The 21,030-nt window shown below is 40.8% G+C and overlaps 2 protein-coding genes across 3 annotated transcripts; both read left to right on the top strand.

Moving 5' to 3' along the window:
- Positions 1 to 14,234: 14,234 nt before the first annotated feature.
- On the top strand, positions 14,235 to 16,028 carry LOC114428982 (mucin-5AC-like). Of its 2 annotated transcripts, none has more exons than XM_028397798.1 (10): positions 14,235 to 14,335; positions 14,446 to 14,478; positions 14,570 to 14,603; positions 14,697 to 14,759; positions 14,849 to 14,884; positions 14,971 to 15,000; positions 15,079 to 15,250; positions 15,411 to 15,520; positions 15,595 to 15,769; positions 15,846 to 16,028. In XM_028397798.1, the coding sequence occupies exons 2-10, from the start codon at positions 14,467 to 14,469 to the stop codon at positions 15,985 to 15,987; spliced, it is 774 nt and encodes a 257-aa protein (XP_028253599.1). In that variant the 5' UTR covers positions 14,235 to 14,335; positions 14,446 to 14,466; the 3' UTR covers positions 15,988 to 16,028. The 2 variants fall into 2 exon arrangements, with proteins under 2 accessions (XP_028253599.1, XP_028253600.1); XM_028397799.1 differs by having other exon boundaries at positions 14,303 to 14,335; positions 14,441 to 14,478.
- A 2,921-nt stretch (positions 16,029 to 18,949) lies between these two features.
- Positions 18,950 to 20,660, top strand: LOC114429044 (mucin-5AC-like). Its single transcript, XM_028397892.1, has 7 exons — positions 18,950 to 18,961; positions 19,049 to 19,166; positions 19,229 to 19,252; positions 19,727 to 19,898; positions 19,980 to 20,080; positions 20,300 to 20,471; positions 20,555 to 20,660. The coding sequence occupies exons 1-7, from the start codon at positions 18,950 to 18,952 to the stop codon at positions 20,658 to 20,660; spliced, it is 705 nt and encodes a 234-aa protein (XP_028253693.1).
- The last annotated feature ends 370 nt before the right edge of the window (positions 20,661 to 21,030 follow it).

Below are 21,030 nucleotides of genomic sequence, written 5' to 3'. Positions count from 1 at the left end.
GCAGGTTCTCTTACTGACTGATGTGGCATCATGTAGAAAATATTGTTGATTGCTTTTATCTAGTAAAGAGCGTTTATAAAATTCCTAGCATAACTGCTAAATACCTGCGCATTAGCACACACAGGAGCCAATTCACAGCACAAACACATTCATAGCCAGTCTCCAAATATGTGCTTTTGATAATGGGAATTAAAGGAATAGTCTGTATGCAGTACATAACATGCAACCATCAGCTTCTTAACTTCCACTTTACACTCCGGACACAGCTTTGTGCACAGGTTCTTTAGCATTATATCTTGTTTATTTATTCTGTACCAAACTTCTAACATCCTCAAAAGCTCTGGGATTAAAGGGATGTAAATTATTTCCTTGCTTCCACATTAAGCCTATTGGCTGAACAACAACTGAGATAACTTTAGCCCGTCGTTGCTGGGATGTGCTCTAAAGTATTCTGTTTAGGAGGAGACATCACCCTAAAGCCTGTGTCGCTGTGAACCTTTGTTGCAGATGGAAGATGTTTGAAAATTAGTTTCTAAAAAAAATTGGTCTCGTTTAAACCTAACCAATCAGTTTTGGTACCTAAACCTAATCCAATCAACAAGAATTTGTTATATTGTATATATATCCACACTACCCCATTAGAGGACTTTGGTCACATGGCCTACTGTCACATAATTCTGGATTGAAGACGATGTGTTGAGTTTATGTGCATATCTCCCAAAATATCAAAGCGGCTCATTCAAAGATTTCCTCTTTATTTCCCTTATGGGATTTAATGGCATGCAATGGCTGCCAGCTGGAAGGGATCCTCACACCCAACACCCCTGATTTAGCTACAGACATAAAGAGAATTTTGTGGTGACTAAACTTTGCGAAAAAAAATTCTAATAAGTGTTCCTGGACATGTCAAAGGGCCTAAGAATGCAGTTTGGGATTTAAAATGACCAGGTCCTGGCTGGCTGTGTAGCAGAGACTGGAACATGGATTGCAGTTTCCTTTTAACGCCAGCCTGGACAAAAAAGTGCATTTAAAAATCCCACAGTCTGTGATGTTCTGTTTGATTCAGACCTTTGTTATTTAAAACATGGCCGACATCTTCCAATTCAACATGTATTGACCTTTCAAAGTGTGGAGTAGTTGCTCTTTAAAGAAGAAGGGTTATCTGATCCTTTTCTTTCCTTAGAATGGTGGTAATTCTGTTCCTCAGTGAGACGATATAATCTCTCCACTGCTGAGACCACATATCTCAACCAACCTTTACATCAAAGCCTGCAAGGGACTCCTCAACATGGTGTCGCCTTTTCTACAACAAAAACTGGATTCCTACAAAGAGTGTGTGAACTATGCCCACTCTGGGAAAAAATGGGAAAGAGACTTTAATGTCTGGAGCGATGTGAGTAGATTTGCTCAACACACTTGTCATTGATACACAGGCGCTGCTACCGCGTCCCTTCTCTGTGTGAGATGGATGGGTGGTCCGTCTGGGGCTGAAATCGGACGTATGTGTAGGGGTGTGTGAGCTCCTTTTGTGTCAGGGGAGAGGGGCTTTTGTTCTCTTAACCAGGGAGGTGGGACCAACAGATTAAGCCTTTAGAAGTGCAACCGACCACCATGAGGGCACACCACAAGGGAGAATGTGTTTGTTGATGTGTGTGTGTGTGTTAATGTGTTTCTGCTTGTATGTGTGTAAATGTGTACGGTATGTGCTTTGGAGTACAAGAGGAAAATAGTTTAAAAAAGAAAAACAGCAGAAAAATAAAGAGGAGAGAAATCGACTTTGAAAACGAGAGGAAAAAGTCAGAGCGGGTATTTGTACCCATTTGCATGCGAATTAGCATGAGTTAGTGAGAATCTGATGCAGGTCAGCAGGTCAATAGTTCTTATCCATCTGTCCTTCTGATGGCATGCCTCCCAGGTCAGTTTGATTCCTCTGTGAGAGAGCTAATCTCACCCCAGTGCTCAGTGAGCCTCTATAGCATCCTCTGATCTGCTCCTTCAAACCCCTCGGCTCACACACACACAACAAAATGGGCTGGAGCTAAGGGGAGGGGGTAGTGTCATGCACACACACACACACACACACACCTCTTTAGAAGCGAACACATACACAGAAACAGATTGATAGTCTTATGATCTCCAACCAAAATATTCACACCTCAGACTAAAATGTTGGATTTAAGATAACACATGCACTAAACTGTTCCTATATAAAATATAGTCTTGTTTAAGTCAGTGTGATGTGCTTACAGCCCCCCCACAGGGATCCCAGAGCATCCCGATCTCACTCTGTCCTGTGTGCTTCATTTAGTCTTTTGCAGACAGCAGGCAGGTTACAGCATATGCTGAGAATTATTTTTACATACTGTTTGACCCATATCTGCAGAAAGCAAAGCTTTTGGGAATAGGACAAGCGCACCATCTGTGATGTAGACCGACCTCCTCCTTCTCCTCCTCCTCCTACTCATATTCTTGTTTCATTCCATCTCTTTTTTTTTTTTAGTTTTTTCCCTTCCCTGTGTTCCTCCGTCTGTCATGGCGGCTGTCTGAACAAACAAACACCCGAAGGGTCTGCGGCTCGCCAGACGGCATGACACGGTATTGTTTGCTTTGGTTGTTCCTGTGCGGACTAAAGTTTTTTTAAGAGGCACACAGAGGTCTAGAGCTGAACAGAGACACCACAAAACAAATATTTACCCTCCTGCCTCCTGCTCCTGGGCCCTTTCCATTCTGCCTCGGATGACAAACAAGAGGATAGACCCACTCTTGGTTCTGAAAAGAAGAAATAATAAAGAGACAATGTCATTAATTTTTAACATAACTGACACTTAAAGGGAAACTTTTTTGGACCTGCTGTGTCACGGTATGATGTTCATACCGTGCAGTGTCAGCTGGTGGTGTCGTTGTACAGGCCGCTTTCTTTAGGATGAACTTGCAGAAGCTTTTGTTTCTGGATAACATTGGATAATTACTTTTTTTACACCAGTGCATACACTAAATTATTGTGTTCCAGTGCAAAACTAACAAAAACAAACACTAGCCAGTATGATGTCCAGTTATTACCTACCCAGAGCTTCAGCCATCTTTGCTGTTAAATTCATTGACTAGCTAACCTGTTAACATGAGGACTCCACACTTAATAACAGCTGCTACATACTACTTCTTACTCTAATACAGGATAAGGATGACTTCAGGGACCTCCTGTCATATTTTGCAGTACTCAACAGTACATGTTATCATAGACTGTTTATAACTATGGACAACGTGTCTGTGATGTCACCCATTTATGAAAAACCGTTTTGAGTCACTGTGGAAACTGATAGGCACTGATTGCTACCATGTTGGAAGCGTCTCTCTAACTACTAATATAGGCAAAGAGGTGAAGAGTAAAATGAGGTAGCAGTCAGGAAGCAGGAAGCTTCTGCTGTAAGTCTGCAAATGTGCATCACTCAAAGTAGCCACTCCCGATATTAAGGGAACATTTAAGTCTTTATATGATCCATGATATAATTACATCAAATGAGTTTTCACCCCCGTACAGAGGCATACATGTTGGCATCACATCATATCTGTTTCTCCAAACTATTTCTGTTTTTGTGTGTGATTTCCCAAACTGTCCCTTTAAATATGTGGCCCATCAACACCCTTTTATCTCTGCACCTAACCCTCCTCATCTTCCTCACCATTCCCGCCATGCTGTTTTCCTGTCTTATATTCTGTATGTGCCTTCCTGGTGCGATCAAAGACAAATCAACAGATATCACCGTCCCTTCAATGCAGCCATTAAGCTCAGCCTCTCTCTGAATTTAAAGTGTCTCTGCCGTCACTCCCCTGCCTGTAAATATGTACATGTTTGACTGGGGGTCAGTGAGGAAGACAGGAACTGGGCAGAAATGCCTACTTCCTGAAGAAGTGAGCGCAGCAAGGAGGTGGGGGGGGGCTCTACCAATCATGTGTCAGCATAGAGACATTCTTCGATGCACGCCGTCACACATCAGAGATGAACAATAAAGCAGAGAAGGTGAGTGAGAGGGCGCTCACAGGAAGTGGCTGATTTCACTTGTTGAGGAGAGTGATATGCGGGTGTTTAATATCCTGTAGAAAGGAAATAGTGGAAAGCTTTACTGACCTCCGCTGAGCACAGGGCTGTCCTCAGGATGGCCGCAGAATCCTTAATGCCTGGTTCTGCAGATCCCCAAACAGTAAATGTTTATATGCAGTACTGTGCAGCCTCAGAAAAATCACAAGTAGAACTATAGTGCCCTCTTGTGTCATCTGAGGAATGTACAAAATATTACACTAATAATACACATTAGAATTACACAGCTGATAATGAAGGATGTTGACAGGTCTCAGACTCGCTGTATATTCATATTTACATCTGACAAATATGCTAATCATTAGTACATTTCCTGTTCCCACATCAAATACATTTATACCTGCAATTACAACTGTAGCTGTTGCACATGCTTCATGTTGCTGTTGGCTTCTGTTTCTACTGTAACTCACCAAATAAATAAATAAAATGTTTAAAAAAATTCAAGCTTGAGGACTGCATGCAGTGGCCAAGTGAGTTAACTTTGATATTGTATTACATCATTATTGGATGTATCATTGCTACTTAAGCTATTCAGGCAGGTGTTAAAAAAAGTTTGTCCTAATGAGTCGCCTTGCTGATGTCAGAAGCTGACTCTAAAAGTATTAGCACTGTTTATATATTTGTAGAACCTAGTCTAATGAATATTAAGCGTTCTTAAATGTTGAATGAATATGATCAAATCCTTAAACATGTCCAAAAGTGATCTTAAAATAACTTGAGCTTGATTCCCAGAGCACCATTATGTGTGTGTGTGTGGGGTTGAGGGGGGTGGGGGGGTGGGGGCTTTGTCCTTGGACCACAGCGCCAGGGTTTCTTTGTTTCAGTCTTTGCATCATCAATTTAAGCCCCGCTGATTTGTCCTTCCACAAGGCGCTGCTTCTTGTTAGCTGCAGGGAGGCTGTTCTGTAATTAATCCTGACCACTGATCACCCTGGAGGACGACAAACAAAAGGAGAACTATCCTACTGGGATCAATAAAGTACCTCGAGGTAAATAGGACAGAGCAGCAGCAGCAGCAGGAAGCCGCTTCCACCACTAGGTGTCAGCTCAGTTTTACTTGTGAAACTGTGGAGGCATAAACAAGGGTCTTGAAGTCTCTGTTGTAGAGCACATGGTTGTTAAATAGCACCTTCCACCCCTCGCTCGTTTGTGTCATATCCCCCCACTGATGCTAAGGGCTTTACCAGTCACCTTTAGCAGGCTGATATCTACGTTGTTATCTATTGCCTAGTGTTCATGGACAAACTGCTAGCTAAAGTGATATAGTAAGTATATCTAAGTCATCCAAACCCCTGGGGCTGATCTGGCTATGTCAATATTTACAGATTATTTACAGTTACTAGCTGTCCAAGCTTGTCTTGCTTGCATATCAACATTACCTTTAACTCATACTATTTTACAGCTAACATGATCTTGGTACAATATACCCATAACAAATTCTGAATGCTTTTATGTTGCCTAGAGTGTGCTAAACCACCATAATCCCATTTTCATTCATAATTAAAGGAATACTTCCCTCATTTCCTCCATGTTTCCTGTTGTCAAGTACAAGATGTCTGGGTGTTCTGTCTCAGTCTTCCCCCGTCTCCTGGGGAGCCAGTAGTGTCTGACCGTTTTTAGGCAAAGAGGCCGCTAAGGAAGGGCTGTCAGCGGATATGGATGCTTCCAGAGCTTATTAAAGGACTGTCTGTGGCATGCCAGGCTCTGGGAGACAGAGCCGGAGATAGAAAGCAACATCATAAAGGAATTCCATCCATCATGTTCCTCTGTGACATTAATATCTGTCACACACCTCTGACAATGCAATTCTGCACTCCTGGAGTGAGACATCTTTCTATCAGAGAATTGCAACGCAAGCCAACAGGGATACTCGTGTGTGTGTGTGTGTGTGTGTGTGTGTCCCTGTATATTTTGTGTTTGAAGGAGAGAAAGGGTGTTTATGGATGTTGTACTACTTCCTCCTTGTTCCTATTATAAAACATTGACTGTGATATTGCTGGAAGTGTGTGCTTTTGTCCCACTGGAGTAGCTTCAGTAGTATTCTGCACAAAGACACTGCTTTCAACACACAGGCCTCTCCGGGCTGTTGAACCAAATCTGGAATTCGGAGTACTACTCCGGGATGTTTACAATGAAATGATTCATAATGCGCAATGTCAATGTTGAAGCAGCAATACTGAAGTGAAAGCACTGCATTCAGCACATCATGGATTTAAATGTGAGTCCTTGCTGTAGGACGTCCCAACCCCCTTCCTGTTCTGCCTCTTTACTGAGCTCCATGAGATGAAGCAGAAATGTCCCCAAAATGATTTTATACGTTCTTTCTCAGTGACAGCCTCGACTACCAGAGGAGATTCACTCTGTGTGACTTTCAGACTGTCTCATAGGGAGTCTGTCTTGCTCAAGGACACATCAGAAACTTGAACCAGATGAGTTTACATAACGGTTTTAGCTGCATTAAAGGAAGTATTTAGTTATAATTAAAGGTTATACATAAATATAGCATTGACTGTGCTAATAGGATTTTCTGTAAAGCTTTTCTCCGTGAAGCTATACTTAATTATAAATACAGTCTTAAGTGGATAATGGCATCTATTCATCTGGCCAATACATGCATATAGCTAAATGTTTGCAAGTTGCTTTTTAATTTGTAGGCTGATTGCATCAATGCAGCGTGACAGGGCTGTCCCATTTTGACGTCTCTGTCAAATGTGTCATTCTTTTTCCTTGTAATGAAGGTAGATCCTTCACAGCCCAACATATCCCAGAATTCATTGCACACTATAAAACAGCTGGATTCTTTTTACAGTAGACTCCACGGTATTGTCCCATTTAACAATTAGTGGTACATTCAAGACTATGTGCAGACTGTCAAGCACAAAGGAGACCTTCAAGGCCTTTAGAAAATGCAGTCCCACAACACGGACACACGTATTATCAAGTACTTGATCAACACCAAATCGTTGCTTAGCAGCTAAGTTAACTTTATTATTATTATCACTTCCAAGATACTAAGTGAGCTGGCTAGCTTTCTATTATTATGTCACCTGCTAACATATGAACGTATGTGTGACTATGTGGATTTTACAAGTGAGTTCAATTGGTTTCTATGGTTTCTACAAGAAGGGCACTGACAGTTAGCATGCTAGCTGTAACTTCAGCCCAGTCTCATGCCATAACATGGACTAATCAAATAATGTTTTAATGAATTGTTTCATGCAGAATGACATGAATTGTTCTTTTTTGTTGTGACAGTAGGCACAAGGTTTTGCATTTTGGTCTCCACTAAATCCTTGGGAAAATGTCTTTGGTGGCAGAGAACCATCTTTTTTAAAGCTTTCAGCTACTTTTTAGATTTGAAAGGGGCCACTGTTATCAAAATATCTCATGGTATATCTCATACTCCCATAGCTCTTAAATCAGCTATTTAATGATACAGCTCACATTGTGGGAATATTAGAGACTTCAGAAGCCCTGTGTCAGACATCATCTCATCATTCCAGCTCTCTCACTCAGCAGTTTAAACCCTGAATAACGAGTCTGTAAAACTGTAAATCACGCCAGTGTGTATAGATTTTTTAATTGCACACTGGTTCAGTCCAGAGCTGATCCACCTTACACTGAAGCGTAGAAGTGTAGAACATCATGAATCACTGCACACAGAGGAAGGGGGTTCACCTGATCTGCACTTTGAATGTATGTATCAGATCAGTATATGGTAATGCTTCTGAGATCCACCTGAGCAACATTACCCGCAGGTTGTGTGTGTGCACCCAGCATCGAACCATATGTTTCATTGTGACAGCGCCCTCTGGTGGTCCTACCTCACACCCTCCTCCCCCTCTTAAGATTGATGCAGCAGCACAGTGCTGACTGGCTCTGACAGGACTCTCCTTGGACCTCTCCTTCAGGCCATTTGTCAGCAGGCAAGCCCCGCACCACAGAGTACAGATTGGCAGTTGACTGTAGCAGCGTTCAACATGAACAAGCATAGGCACCGCAGGGGCTGTGAATGAGAAATAATACAGAGCCAAGCTGAGTAAACATGATCCTCCAGCGTAATGAATCAGTTCATAGCACTTCCTTGACAACAGAAGCCTGTCGGGTATAAATGAAAACACATACATAAATATTCTCCCTGGTTAATATTTTATCAGTTACACACCGCCTCGCATTCAGATGAAACGCCACAACATGATGAACCAGCATCCATCCGAGCAGTGACCATATGCCGCTCCACATTTGTTCTCACTGTTTGTGGATTCAGAACTTGTGTTCTACTAGTCTCTTCTTCCAAGGTGATTAATCATAATTTCAGACGTAACACAAAAACACTTTAACTCTCCAGAGTGTTGTATTGTTTGTTGTTCGGCACCTGTGAGTCTCACACAGCCAAATGGGTTTCATTAAGCACCCATTCTACAGCAGGCTGCTTAAATCACAGCTGGTGTAAAAGCATAGGTTACTTCAGAGAAGTGAATGGAGATATGTGCTTCTAATTAGACCACTGGCTATCTCGGCGGACCTCCTGTCACTGCTTGTGCCCAAACCCGCTCTTTAATTACCAGCGGACAAAAAGAGGATGTCAAGTGAAAATAGCTAAAGTAGGCTCCATGTAAGACATGCTGGATGATTTCTGCTGTGGGGCAGGAGAGCGTCAGACTACAGCACTGGGATGAACTCAGAAGGAGCGGTTGGCAACTGAAGGAATAATTATGGTGCTAGAATAAAAAGAAACACTAGTGTATTGTAGATTATAGACTTTAAAGCTATAGTGTGGGAGTTTTAAACTTAAATAGGCGTCTGTTACATTTGCAGCCTCGCCAAGAGAAGTTTGCACAGTGATGATTAAACAGCACCCAATCAGCATGTGTTCAGCTGCAGTTTTCCATCTAATGTCTACAGAGGTGCACATGTACACATGGTAACTAGCAATTGTAGCCACAAACAGGGAAGGGGGGTTAAAAACATTTTACAGCAGTTACTATTTAGTGTACTTAACATTGAATGAATATTTATGCAGCTGCAGATTGGAGCTGAAAGCAAATTTTTGCAGATAATCTAAGACCCCGTTCACACTAGGAAAATCAATCCGGCTAGAGTGGGATTCAGGCCGTATCTGGATATATCCAGATAGTTTTTTTCTGAGTCTGAACAAGGCCAACCAGATGTATCCAGATGGATCTTGATCCACCTCGATCCAGCTAGTGACGTTCACATGTCCGGGTCACGTACAAAAGCCGTATGTAAACAACCATCGCCAGATTTTAAAGAAATATTTGAAAATAGTTCTGAATGTATCCAGTTTAAAGGCTATCCAGATTTAATCCTACTCTAGCTGGATTGACTTTCTCCAGTGTGAACGGGGCCTAAATGTTAGTGGGTCTTTTGATAAATGTGAAAGAGGCTAATAGATGTTCTCAGAGGCTGGTTAAAAAAGGAACTCACAAAAGGGAGCACACAAATGTCCAAGTTAGCTCTGTGCTCGCTCCAGGCTCGCATTAAGAACAACAGACATCTATGTGTGCTCTCAGTATCTTCAAACTCCGCCAATCACGAGCCACAGCAGTGGTACCCTGTGTTAGGCTCTAGCATTGTTTGTCATTTCGAGCAAACAGCTCATATTTTCTCATATTACTCAAAAAACACCAGCCCGAGGAGCAATGTGCTCTCTGTGAATAATCAAAGTAAACAGATGGCACGTTTCTTGCTCTTAGCTTCAAGCTGCTTCAGCGTAGCGCTCTAAGCCACTCAAAGTCCAGTATTTACACCACCTGCTTGCATCATATGCACATGTTAATAATGTCTGTGTGTTTTTTTTTGTACTGCCAGAAGGGGGTGTGACATTCTGTAGCTTTAAATACAGCTAGAACTCATTTTTGATTATGCTGTGATATGTATTATTTACACACAGCTATAGTTGGTCCTTCTTTGGAATCAATAACAATCAAATATTATTACTGTATGCTGATGTGATGCTGCACCAGTGTTTGTGGCAAAAATAGTATTAAACATTCTAGGCTGACAGCTGACAGCTAAGAAAACCTTTCATCCTCACACCTGTGGCACATCACAATAACCCACAACCCCCTGAACTGTGGGGGAGTGAGATATATATATAAAATAATAATAATAATTAGAGAAAAAGACACCAGAAGAGACAGGTAAACTCAAAGTTTGTGTGTTCTCATGGAAAAAAAATAATAAAATAAAATAAAACACTGAATTCTCTGGCTTGTTGGTGGGTCGCACACCTCCACAGTTACTATGGTAACAGCTGTCCCTGTGGAGAAGGGTTCCGGCTCAATCCTGGAGGCTAGCGTTTGATTGAATGGTTGTCACGAAGACGGATGATGACGTATAAGAGCCCCACTGACAGACACACTTCACACAGAGGCACAGTTAAAAGCAATGAAAATGTTCTGTGTGTGTGGTGGTGGTTGTTGGGGGGGGGGGGTGTGGAAATACAGATACATACAGATACATAGTCTTCATTCCCTGCTTGTCATGTACACACATACATATTTTATAGCAATGAATTCTCTAGGAGTTCATGTAAAATAACCCACAGCTGCACATGTATCGGATACTTACTGCAGTCCCGATTTGCATGTGCAACAGATGCCTCTTAATGCCTCCTAACAATAATGTGCCATTCTACCAACTGGTAAAGGATTGCTGTAATTTCTTGGTAACAGTCTGCATCATTCTCCTGTTTCTTGCCAACGTCGCACCAATACCAATAAATAAGATATCAGCAGATGAAGCTTCATATGACCTAAAAATGTGGCAATAAGACACTAAGAGCTGCATTTAGAAGGGACATTATCAAAAATCTCATAAGTGCTGTGTCTTTTAGCCTCTATGCAATGTGAAGTTCATTTAAAGTGATAATTAAACCCTTAGCACATTTTCATCTCCTTACCTCTAGTTTACATAATTATCCTCTGGCCGCTTTCTCTTGCATGAGATTTTAACTGCTACAAAGACGCTTTCAGAGAATAATGTGTGAGTTCAGTGAAAATCATCTGTGGTTCACTGCAGTGCTTCATGTACATGTATGTATGTATGTATGTGTGCATAAACAGTGTAGAAATGTAAAGCAGTGAGCACACCACCTACACCGAGCCAACATGAAGTGAACATGCAGTGCTCTCATGATTCCTAGCTGCATGAACATGACTCTCACCATAGTGTAAACAGCTTTTATTGTCCCTGTGAGTGACTTACAGCAACAGTTCCAGCTGCCATTTGCATGAGTAGTTTGCTTAATGTCGTGGTTAAGCGTGTATCTCCCTGTTTTACAGAGGTGAGTATGGAGCACTGAAAGGTCACATGCATTAGTTATATTGTACTATTATTTGCACATGATGAGTGTGTGCACAACATCTTTGTTACAAATGCTGCTTTTAGGTTTGAAGGAGCTGAGATGCCCAGCAATAAAGCATATGCATGGATGTGCTTGAGGTTCAGTCCTCTGTACAGAGTTTTATTAGGATTTTTGAAGCAAAGCAGTCATTGATGGTTTTGGTGTTTAAGAGTAGGTAGATGATGCAGCAGAATGCACTCATGGGGCCATTTTTATTTAACCTTTATTTAAACAGGTAAAAGTCAGTTAAGGGTTTTAGAGCTGTGTAAGGATTGACTCAATTTTGGAACTGCCCCAAGAGGCCATTTGATGAACTACAGGTTTTTTTGCATTCTGCACTGGCTTTAGTTCTCTTGGGCCCCATTCACAATGGGGAAATCAATCCAGCTAGAGCGGGATTCGGGCCGTATCTGGATATATCCTGAACATCGCGAGATGTTGACATAGCAGATAATTGCAGCTGAGAGAACTCTATGTTTACTTTAGGTCTTGTACTTTTTCCACTGCTTGACATTTCTACACTGTTTATGCACACATTATATACATGTACTTGTTCTGCATTAGTTAAACGTGAAGCACTGCAGTGAATATCCACAGTTGACCTTCTCTGTACTCGCACAGTATCCTCTGAGAGTGTTAAGTTGTAAGCGATATTTTTACGATTGGCGCCCCATAGGACTGCTTCTTTTCTGAAAGCAGGTTTCTGACAGTAAGCAGAGTGTAAAATTACACACACACTAATCCACTGACACAAAGAAACAACAAAGCAATGTAAGGTAAAACCAAGCTGGGAGTTCCCCTCCTCATTTTATTGTGCAGATTGTTGTGTTGATGAGTGCAGTGTACACTCGTTCATCACATATTATCACTGCATCATAACTCCCAGCATTATTAGGTGCTGCTGGTGCGTGTGTAACATTTGAGATGCCATCTAAAAGCTGTAAACGTGGTCTAAAAGAAAGTCTGCAGTCAGCATCAGAGGAGATTTCCATGGAGACAAGGGGAGAGAGAGAGAGAGAGAGAGTGGAAGTGTGTGTATGTTAGGTTGGAGGGTGTGGGGAGTTGGATGATGAATGAGTGTACACCATGCTGTCATTTGTACTTTGGCATCCAGTCCAAGGCACAATTTAGTGTAAAATATTGCAGCCGCCCCTTCAGATGACAAAGTTTAATGCTGATGTATGAATGGACAGAGAGCATCCCCAGCTGCTATTGAACAGTGGGAGGTAGGTATTCTTCTGAAAGCACAATTAATTAGCACAGCTGCACAGGGTGGACAATGGAATAGGTGTAGAGATACTCTTGTACATGTAATAGCAAAATACAGAAATGTGGTCATGGTGGATGATTGGAAAAAAACAGGAGTTTAAAGATCGGTCAATGTGACCATTTTCATGTCAGCCATTTTGACTCCTTACACTGGGGAAAACCAAGGCATTGACATAAAGAAACTCCTGCTTTTGTGCATGCTGTTTCACAGCCATGGTTTACCGGGGCATTTAATGGAACAGCACAAGTTAACAAGGTAAAGAAAGTTAATATTTGAATGGAGCGTTTCTCCCTCCTACTTCCTACGCCAGAAGGCGTGCTATCATATACCCTGATTGCATAGGCGATCCAACTGCATCTATGGCTGAACGTGGTCACACCCTAATTACATAATTTTAAGCCTTAAAGGAAAAAGTTCACCCCAAATGTAACTAGTCATATTTTCCCTGTGGCCTGCAGTGTTGTTTGTTCATCCAAACAGTCTGTTTTAGTGCGAATAAAACTAGATGCACAAAACTCTGCAACACTTAAACAATGTGGATTTAAGGCTGAACTGTTCCTTTGACTATCAAATGGTTCCTGCTTGAAAAAAATGTCATTTGAAGAATAAGTCCAAAATTAGTACCTCTGTAATTTCACTTACTAAAACAGAAGCACAGCTGATTGTCAGCTTTATCACTACACAATAATTTAAGTCATCACCTTGATGATTTGGACTCCTTTTTCAAAGAATATTTTAAAATGAAAAGGGACACCCACATGGAGAAGGTCATTGTTGATGTTTGCTTTGGCAGATCTATACAAAAGCATTTAGTTTAGCCTGTAACAGAATCAGACATGCTGCACCCACACAGGCTTCCGGAGACAAATTATCCACCTTATATAACCAAAACACCTAAACACTTTCTAAAATAACACTATTGGTGCTTCTAACTCTAGACTACAGGTGCTATCAGCTGCTTGCACCTGAATCATCCTTTTATAATTGCAGAGATAGCGTGACAGCTGCCTTTAAATGCTGGAGTGAGCCAGGATTCTGTCTGGATTATGGGATTCAGTGCAGCTGTACAGTTTCTGCTGTCACACACTGTTCTGCAAAGGAAAACAATCATTAACACCACAGTATCTATCTGAAAAATCAAAATCACAGAACTTTATTTGTCCCCTGGGGGCAATTCAAGCCCATCTATCTGTCTGTATGTCCGTCCGTTGTCCGTTTGCACCGAAAAGGGTTAAATCTAGCTTGAGAGCTCTTTGTTTTGTGAGAACATGTTTTTTTTCCTCTTTCTGTGTGGAAACACAGTGGAACGCCTTATCATTACCATAGTACATCTTATCTCCAACTATTGTTTCTTCTTCACCCCATTGGACTCTCTGTCCATTTGCTAAGATATTGCATTCTCAAATTACACATTTTTGAATGGGGGATTACTTTCTCTGGGCGTGTTCTGTAATACATTCCAGGAAATGTAATGTCTTTTTAACATCTTGCAGGTAACTGTATATCTTCCATATTGTGTGGAAGGACTGTATTTAGGAGGCTAAACAGGCACAGAGGCACAGAAGATATCACATCCATCCTACACTAAGAGGTCCTGTGTGTGAGTATATGTTTTTGTTGATTTTGCGTTTTAACACAGTCTAAGAGTCTTGACTTGTCATTCTTTTTATATATTAATGATGTATAACAACTCCCTTATCGCAAGTTTAGGGTTCCCCGTTATCTGCAATCATGATCAAATGGGTAACTATAACTTGCTGTATCATATTTCTCATGTTCTTGACTTAAATATGTACATTCTACCTTTTTAACAATTTTCTGTTTGCACTAACAGTTGAGTGTTGCCATTGTGGCAGGATTGGTCCTCGGTAGGTTCATGTCTTTCAGTAACTATAATCTTAACATTCTACTTTAACATAAGTCATGCATGATCACTAAACTATTCTCATTATCCTTACCAGAAAGCAGCCAGTTGGCTCTCAATGTGTCTACCAGTACTTTAGTGGAACGGAGTGATGAAACAGGTAAGACAACATACCAAGAATCTCAGTTGTGCAATCAAATGAAATCTGTGCAGCATCTTAACCTTTAACACATTTTGTTTGTCACACAGATTTTGCTTCTTCACTTTCTTTGGGAATAATGCCAGGTCAGATATTTCTTTCAGTTTGTATTTGCAACCAATGGTTCACTTTATATAGACTCACAAAGTCCTTTTTTTAAAACTCCATTCAGAGTTGCCCTGCTACTACCCCACCCACATTCGTAAGTAGACCACACCTTTGAATTTCATTTTATCTGTCTTTCTAGAGTTCTCTGTTCTAAAGTATTAATATTTTGCAGGATGCTGGACAGACTGGTTTGACAGAGATAACCCGACTGGAACTGGAGACTGGGAAACCCTCTACAATCTGCGCATAGAGAACCCTGAAAAGATCTGCCCCAAACCAGTACAAATTGAGGCCCAGACTCTCTCTGGGATCAGTGCTGCTGCAGCAGGAGAGGTGATTTATAGGTAAGAGCTGCAGTTTGCACTTTGTAATTCAGAAAGAGAGTTATATCACAGGCACTAGGGTTTGTCATCTCTGTGACTTTATTTTCTGATCATGCCCTAAAGGTGTAAATGCTTCGATGGCTGGACTGTAGTAAGTGTCTCACTGGTTTCTGCTTTTCAGAAGCGACACAACTTCTGGATTCATCTGCAGAATCAAAGACCAACCAGACAAGAAGTGCAATGATTACCGTGTTCGCTTCAGCTGCCATCCACCTTTCTGTGGTGCAGGAGGTACACGATCAACATGTGCAGTGTCATGCTGCTGACACAAAGAGGGTGACTGATGACTTTCTTGCTTGTTGCAGTATGCTGGACCCAGTGGTACGATCGGGACGACCCCAGTGGAACAGGAGACTGGGAGCTTTTATCTAATCTGCGGCTAGAGAACCCAGGAGCAATTTGTGACTCCCCTTTGTACATTGAGGTTGTTACCACGGACACTTTGACCCCAGCCATCTCCACAGGGGACTCCTTCTACATGTAAGTTGCTCATTGCGCTAATTAAGAATCTGTTAATAGAATACCAATTCATCACCTGACTAACAACATTTTTCAGCTTCAATCCAACTCAGGGATTTGTTTGCCGCAAAACTGACCAACCTTCTGGAACCTGCCGTGACTACAAAGTTCGGTTCGGATGCCCCTGCAGTTACAAACCTCTACCAGTCAAAGAGATTCTAGCTCAGCTTTCTGATTAATACTTCTCTGCTGTCTCTTTTTTTTCTGTGTTTAATAAATGAACTACGCTCTAAATTTCCTTCTTCACATCTCATTGTTAGAAAAACTCTTTAAACTGTCTCTTTATCTGTATCTTTTAGTGGTGTTAATAATCATTGTCTCATTTGAATAATGTAGGAAAGGAATTAATGAGTGACACCAATAAAACATCTAATGAACAGCAAATACATTTTTTGTCTTTGTCTGGATTATAGACTGTAGCTATCAGGCTCACATGCAGTCATGACATGGTAATGTGATCTGCATGTTTTCAGTAGATGTTGTACTAATATAAACACAGCACAGATAGTATGAGGGAGGTGCAGGACAGCAGAGCCGTACAGGAAGCTGATGGAATCTAAATTTCATAGTGCCCAACCCATGATGAATATAAGACTTGACATGTTATGGGCAGGAAAGAACAGTTAGTGATAAGATTCAATAATCTGCGTTATCATAAAACACAAGTCAGAGAAAGAATCTTTGAAATGTATTTTTTCTTTACTTGACACAGCATTGTCAGTTTTCATGCCCAAACAGCCTGTCTTTTTCAATGGAGAAAAAAAAATGCATAGCTACCAATGAATATGACTCCTTCTGTTACTAGTGTCAGCCTCGCCTAGTATTGGCTAGTGCACATAGCCACCTGCTGGTATTCTTATCAGCAAGATTAAAACAAATGTAATGAAGCGTCATGACACAAGGGTGCGTTATATTAACAGGGAATCACTGATGTAGTAGTAAGGGAATAAGAAACGTGACTTAAGTGTACTGTTACTGTAACAAGGTTGTGATCCTGTCCTCATCTTTATTAGTTTATGCTCACCCTGCATCATTATTATGAGGGAGATTTGCCGGTCCTTTGTCTCTGTAAATGAGAGAATGCAGCAGATTTTTGGAGCTTTTCCTATCCTGCTTTTAATCATCTGTCCAACAAGTCCAACAATCCAATAAATTAGGTCCTTTTGGCTTCTCAGTGGCTTTTGTTGTTGCTTAAATTAATTTATTATCAAAAATAATGTGAAATTATTAGTGAAACCAATTACTAGTGTACAAAACATGCATGATATCAAATGTTTATTGTTTGCATGGCTTATACCCAGAGTGCTACAATAATGTACATTTTAAAGCACAAAAACAACAATACTCAAGTCAATTTGGCAAAAAGATCCAATGTCTGATTGTAGTCTATAAAATTTTGTTCAGTGAACCAATAGAAGTCCTTAGAGAATCACACAGTTTCACTGCATTGATGGATGTACAGCTCTAATGTGCCTGTGCAGCTGCTTGATATGAGAATTTAACCTTGTAAACTGCACAGTTGCCTTTGTATTGACAATGTAATTGAAATGAGACATTTTCTCTGTGTTTCCTGCAGTCACTAATTTTCTCACCTTTCCATTGTGTTGTCTCTGTAGCGGCTGTTCTCTCTCTTTCTTGCTTATTCGCATCTCCCTACCTCCTGTTTCTTTCTGTGTAGCTGAAACAGATAAAAGAGAGGAATCTCTGGCTCCTGATCTTTGAAGTGACACTTTACTACAAAAGAGTCCAAGAACAACAGAAACTAACCAAGCCAAGGTACAGGTAATCTAAAAAGGTGACCGGGGAACAGGAATGCACAGCATAGACACAAGGACAAGATGGAGGTAAAACAGATGAACTGACAAAGACAAAGGGACTCACAGGACTCGAATACAGAGAGGGGTAACAAAACTCAGGTGCACATAACCAGGGCAGGGATAGGGAACATAGTCTTTCAAAATTAAACAGAAAATAACCAAAACAAAAAATACAAATACAAATAATAATCCTTTTACTTTTACTTGTGTAAGTGTATTGTATAGTTTCCTTCCAGTGTTTAGGATGGCCCCACTACTTTCCCATCCTAATTCTTAAGCAGCTGACACTATTTGTTTTTATGTATTTACTGCATCTGTCTTTGTCACAGGTGTAGCTCCTGCATGCAATGGAAGTGAATGCTGGTAAGGCTTTCTTCCCTGTGAGTGTCTTGGCAACTTAACTATTCAGTACCTTGTAGAGATATGTTTAACTTTTTTGTTGCTTAAAACTGTTTATTTAATGGAAACATGCTCATATATTGTACATAATGTCCTTAATGTCCTTAATGACCAGAATATGTGCAGCTTCTCGTAAGGAAACAAATCCTCCTCTGTTTTTGTTGGTCTGCACCTGAGCAGTTTTTCCACTTGAATTCCATCCATTAAAAGCAGCTTAGAAATTTCTTTCAGCAGATATTTAAAAACAAAACTCCTAAAACTTGTTAACAGTTCACATTGCATAGTCTGATATAGTCTGGTTTTTATTTAAAACAGATTTGTTGGCCCTGCTACTTTTTATACCTTCATTCATAACCGGCTTACACTGTTTGTTTTTGTGTAATTATTGCATCTGTCTTTGTAACTGCAAACTCTACTCTGCCTTTGATTCTTTTAGAGGATAGTCTATGGGACTTTCTGTGCAGCAAAATTAATAATTTCTCTGCATGAGAAATGTCATGTGTGGCATGTGAGTGTGTAAACCTGTTGAAATGTGTGTGTGAGACATGAGAGCCCTGGTCCTAACATACCCTCCTACTTTATACACACTGATGTTAAATAAACCATGTGTCATTTGATACGGAAAGGGATGGACAATTTCTGAGAAACAAAAAAACATTCAGGAAGCAAACTGCATCATCATTTACCAAAATCAGTGCCCATCCAGATAATATAAAGGCTTGTGTTTAGTTGTAGAGCCAGTCAGAGATTCCAAGAGCCATCCTGTTCTACTGAGAGGTCCTGTGGGTAAGTCTGTGAGAGAGTTGTCTTGAGCATGTTGAATTGTACCTGACACAGCACACTTGTCATTTTTATTTTATTTTACTGAATATAATCAGCTCCACCGTCCTTTTGCAGGTTTTGAGCATCTCCAATATCTGCAATCATGATGAAATGGGTAAATGTGACTTTTGTGTCATAATTTTACTTTTCTTGACTTGAACATGTGCATTGTGCTGACTTCTTCTTCTATTTCCCCCTACAGTTGAGTGTTGCCATTGTTGCAGGACTGATTTTTGGTAGGTTCATCTCCAGCACCTGTCAGCACTATCCTGACTATCTTTACCAGGAAGCAACCAGAGGCTTCTCAATGGGTCTGATGGGTGGGATCCTTCACTATAGTTTCATAAAAACCTCACACTATTTTTTTTCATTTCTCACACAGGTGTAGCTCCCCAAATGAATGCTGGTAAGACTTAATTTCTTCTCTGCGACTGTCTTGGCAACAAAATTTACCTTGTAGAGATATGTTTACCTTTTGTGTAGCTTAAAAATGTTTATTCAATAGAAACATTCTCATACATTATAAGTAATACCCTTATGACTTTCCAATCATTGTGTAGTACCTGCATGTCTTTGGAAAAACCAGTGTGACCAGAATATGTGCAGCTTCTCGTAAGGAAACACTTAAATCCTCTTGTTTTTGTTGGTCTGCACCTGAGCAGTTTTTCCACTTGAATTCCATCCATTAAAAGCAGCTTAGATTTATTTCAGCAGATATTTAAAAACAAAACTCAAACATCAAATCTAATGGTTCACATTGCATGGTCTGATATAGTCTGGTTTTAGTTGACCCTGCTACTTTTCATACCTTCATTCATAACCGGCTTACACTGTTTTTATGTAATTATTGCATCTGTCTTTGTATCTGTAATCATTGCAGAGTGCTGGACACAATGGTTTGACAGAGACGATCCCTCTGGAACTGGAGACTGGGAGGTCCTGGAACATCTTCGCATAGAGAATCCTGGAAAGATCTGCCCCAGTCTAATAGACATCGAGGCCAAGACTCTGTCCGGACTCAGTGCTGTTAGAGCAGGGGATGTGATTCACAAGTCAGTCAGACTTCATGATTGATAGATGTTAGGAAGAGTATTGCATTACTTGTAAGTGTCTCTCTCATTTCTGGTTTTCAGAAGTGACACAACCACTGGATTTGTCTGCAGAAACCAGGACCAACGCGGGAAGTGGTGCAATGATTACCGTGTTCGCTTCCGATGCCAGCCCTCTTTCTGTGGTGGGGGTGCTATTCTACATGTGTTATGCTGCTGCAACAAAGCTGGCTGCCTCTTCTCGTTTGTTGTTTGTCTCTCTGTGTGTCTTCGCTTGCTGCAGTTCCCTGGACCAAGTTTTATGATCAAAATGATTCCAGTGGAACTTTACCACCTTGATTCATAAGTGGATCAAACCATTTGTTTTGATATAATTATTGCACCTGTATCTGTAATTGTTGCAGGGTGCTGGACACAATGGTTTGACAGAGACGATCCCTCTGGAACTGGAGACTGGGAAGTCCTGGACCATCTTCGCATAGAGAACCCTGGAAAGATCTGCCCCAGTCCAACAGACATCGAGGCCACAACTCTGTCTGGTGTCAGTGCTGCTGCCACAGGGGATGTGATTTATAAGTCAGTCAGAGACTTTATTATTGATGGGAATTAAGAAGAGTATTTCAATCTTTGTAGTGTCTTGATCATTTCTGTTTTTTCAGAAGCGACACAACTATTGGATTTGTCTGCAGAATTGTGGACCAACGCAGAGGTTGGTGCAATAATTACCGTGTTCGCTTCAGATGCCAGCCCCCTTTCTGCACTTGATGAGGTATATCCTATTATAGAACTTTTATTTTTAGTATTTTATCTCATTAATAATCTATAAATAGCATACTAATTCACCCTCTGACTGAAATTATTGTTTAACTTCAGTCCAACCCATGGAATTGTCTGCCACAGAAAGGACCCGAGTTCTTCAGGCTCAGATGTTCCTGCACTTATTGAACCTTAACTCCACAAGAGCAATGGAACAGAAGAAAATCATATTCATGTTCATCATCAAATTTTCTCTTCTACCTCTTTTCTTACAGCTAATATTTACTCTATAATACAAGAAGCCTACACATATGATACCTACAACTTAAAATTAAAACTGCCAAATAAAAGTAAATTCAGCCGTTTCCATCTGTCTGTT

This window comes from Parambassis ranga, chromosome 24 (assembly GCF_900634625.1).
Source record: "Parambassis ranga chromosome 24, fParRan2.1, whole genome shotgun sequence".
NCBI classification, from domain to species: Eukaryota; Metazoa; Chordata; class Actinopteri; family Ambassidae; genus Parambassis; species Parambassis ranga.
This window is presented reverse-complemented; position numbering and strand designations above follow the sequence as displayed.

What these genes read in the sequence shown, in the direction of transcription:
- LOC114428982 (XM_028397798.1), top strand. An exon ending in GGAACGGAGTGATGAAACAG is followed by an intron (nt 14,760 to 14,848) that starts GTAAGACAACAT and finishes TTTGTCACACAG; the next exon opens with ATTTTGCTTCTTCACTTTCT. An exon ending in ACCTTTCTGTGGTGCAGGAG is followed by an intron (nt 15,521 to 15,594) that starts GTACACGATCAA and finishes TGCTTGTTGCAG; the next exon opens with TATGCTGGACCCAGTGGTAC.
- LOC114429044 (XM_028397892.1), top strand. An exon ending in GCAGGGGATGTGATTCACAA is followed by an intron (nt 19,899 to 19,979) that starts GTCAGTCAGACT and finishes TCTGGTTTTCAG; the next exon opens with AAGTGACACAACCACTGGAT. An exon ending in ACAGGGGATGTGATTTATAA is followed by an intron (nt 20,472 to 20,554) that starts GTCAGTCAGAGA and finishes CTGTTTTTTCAG; the next exon opens with AAGCGACACAACTATTGGAT.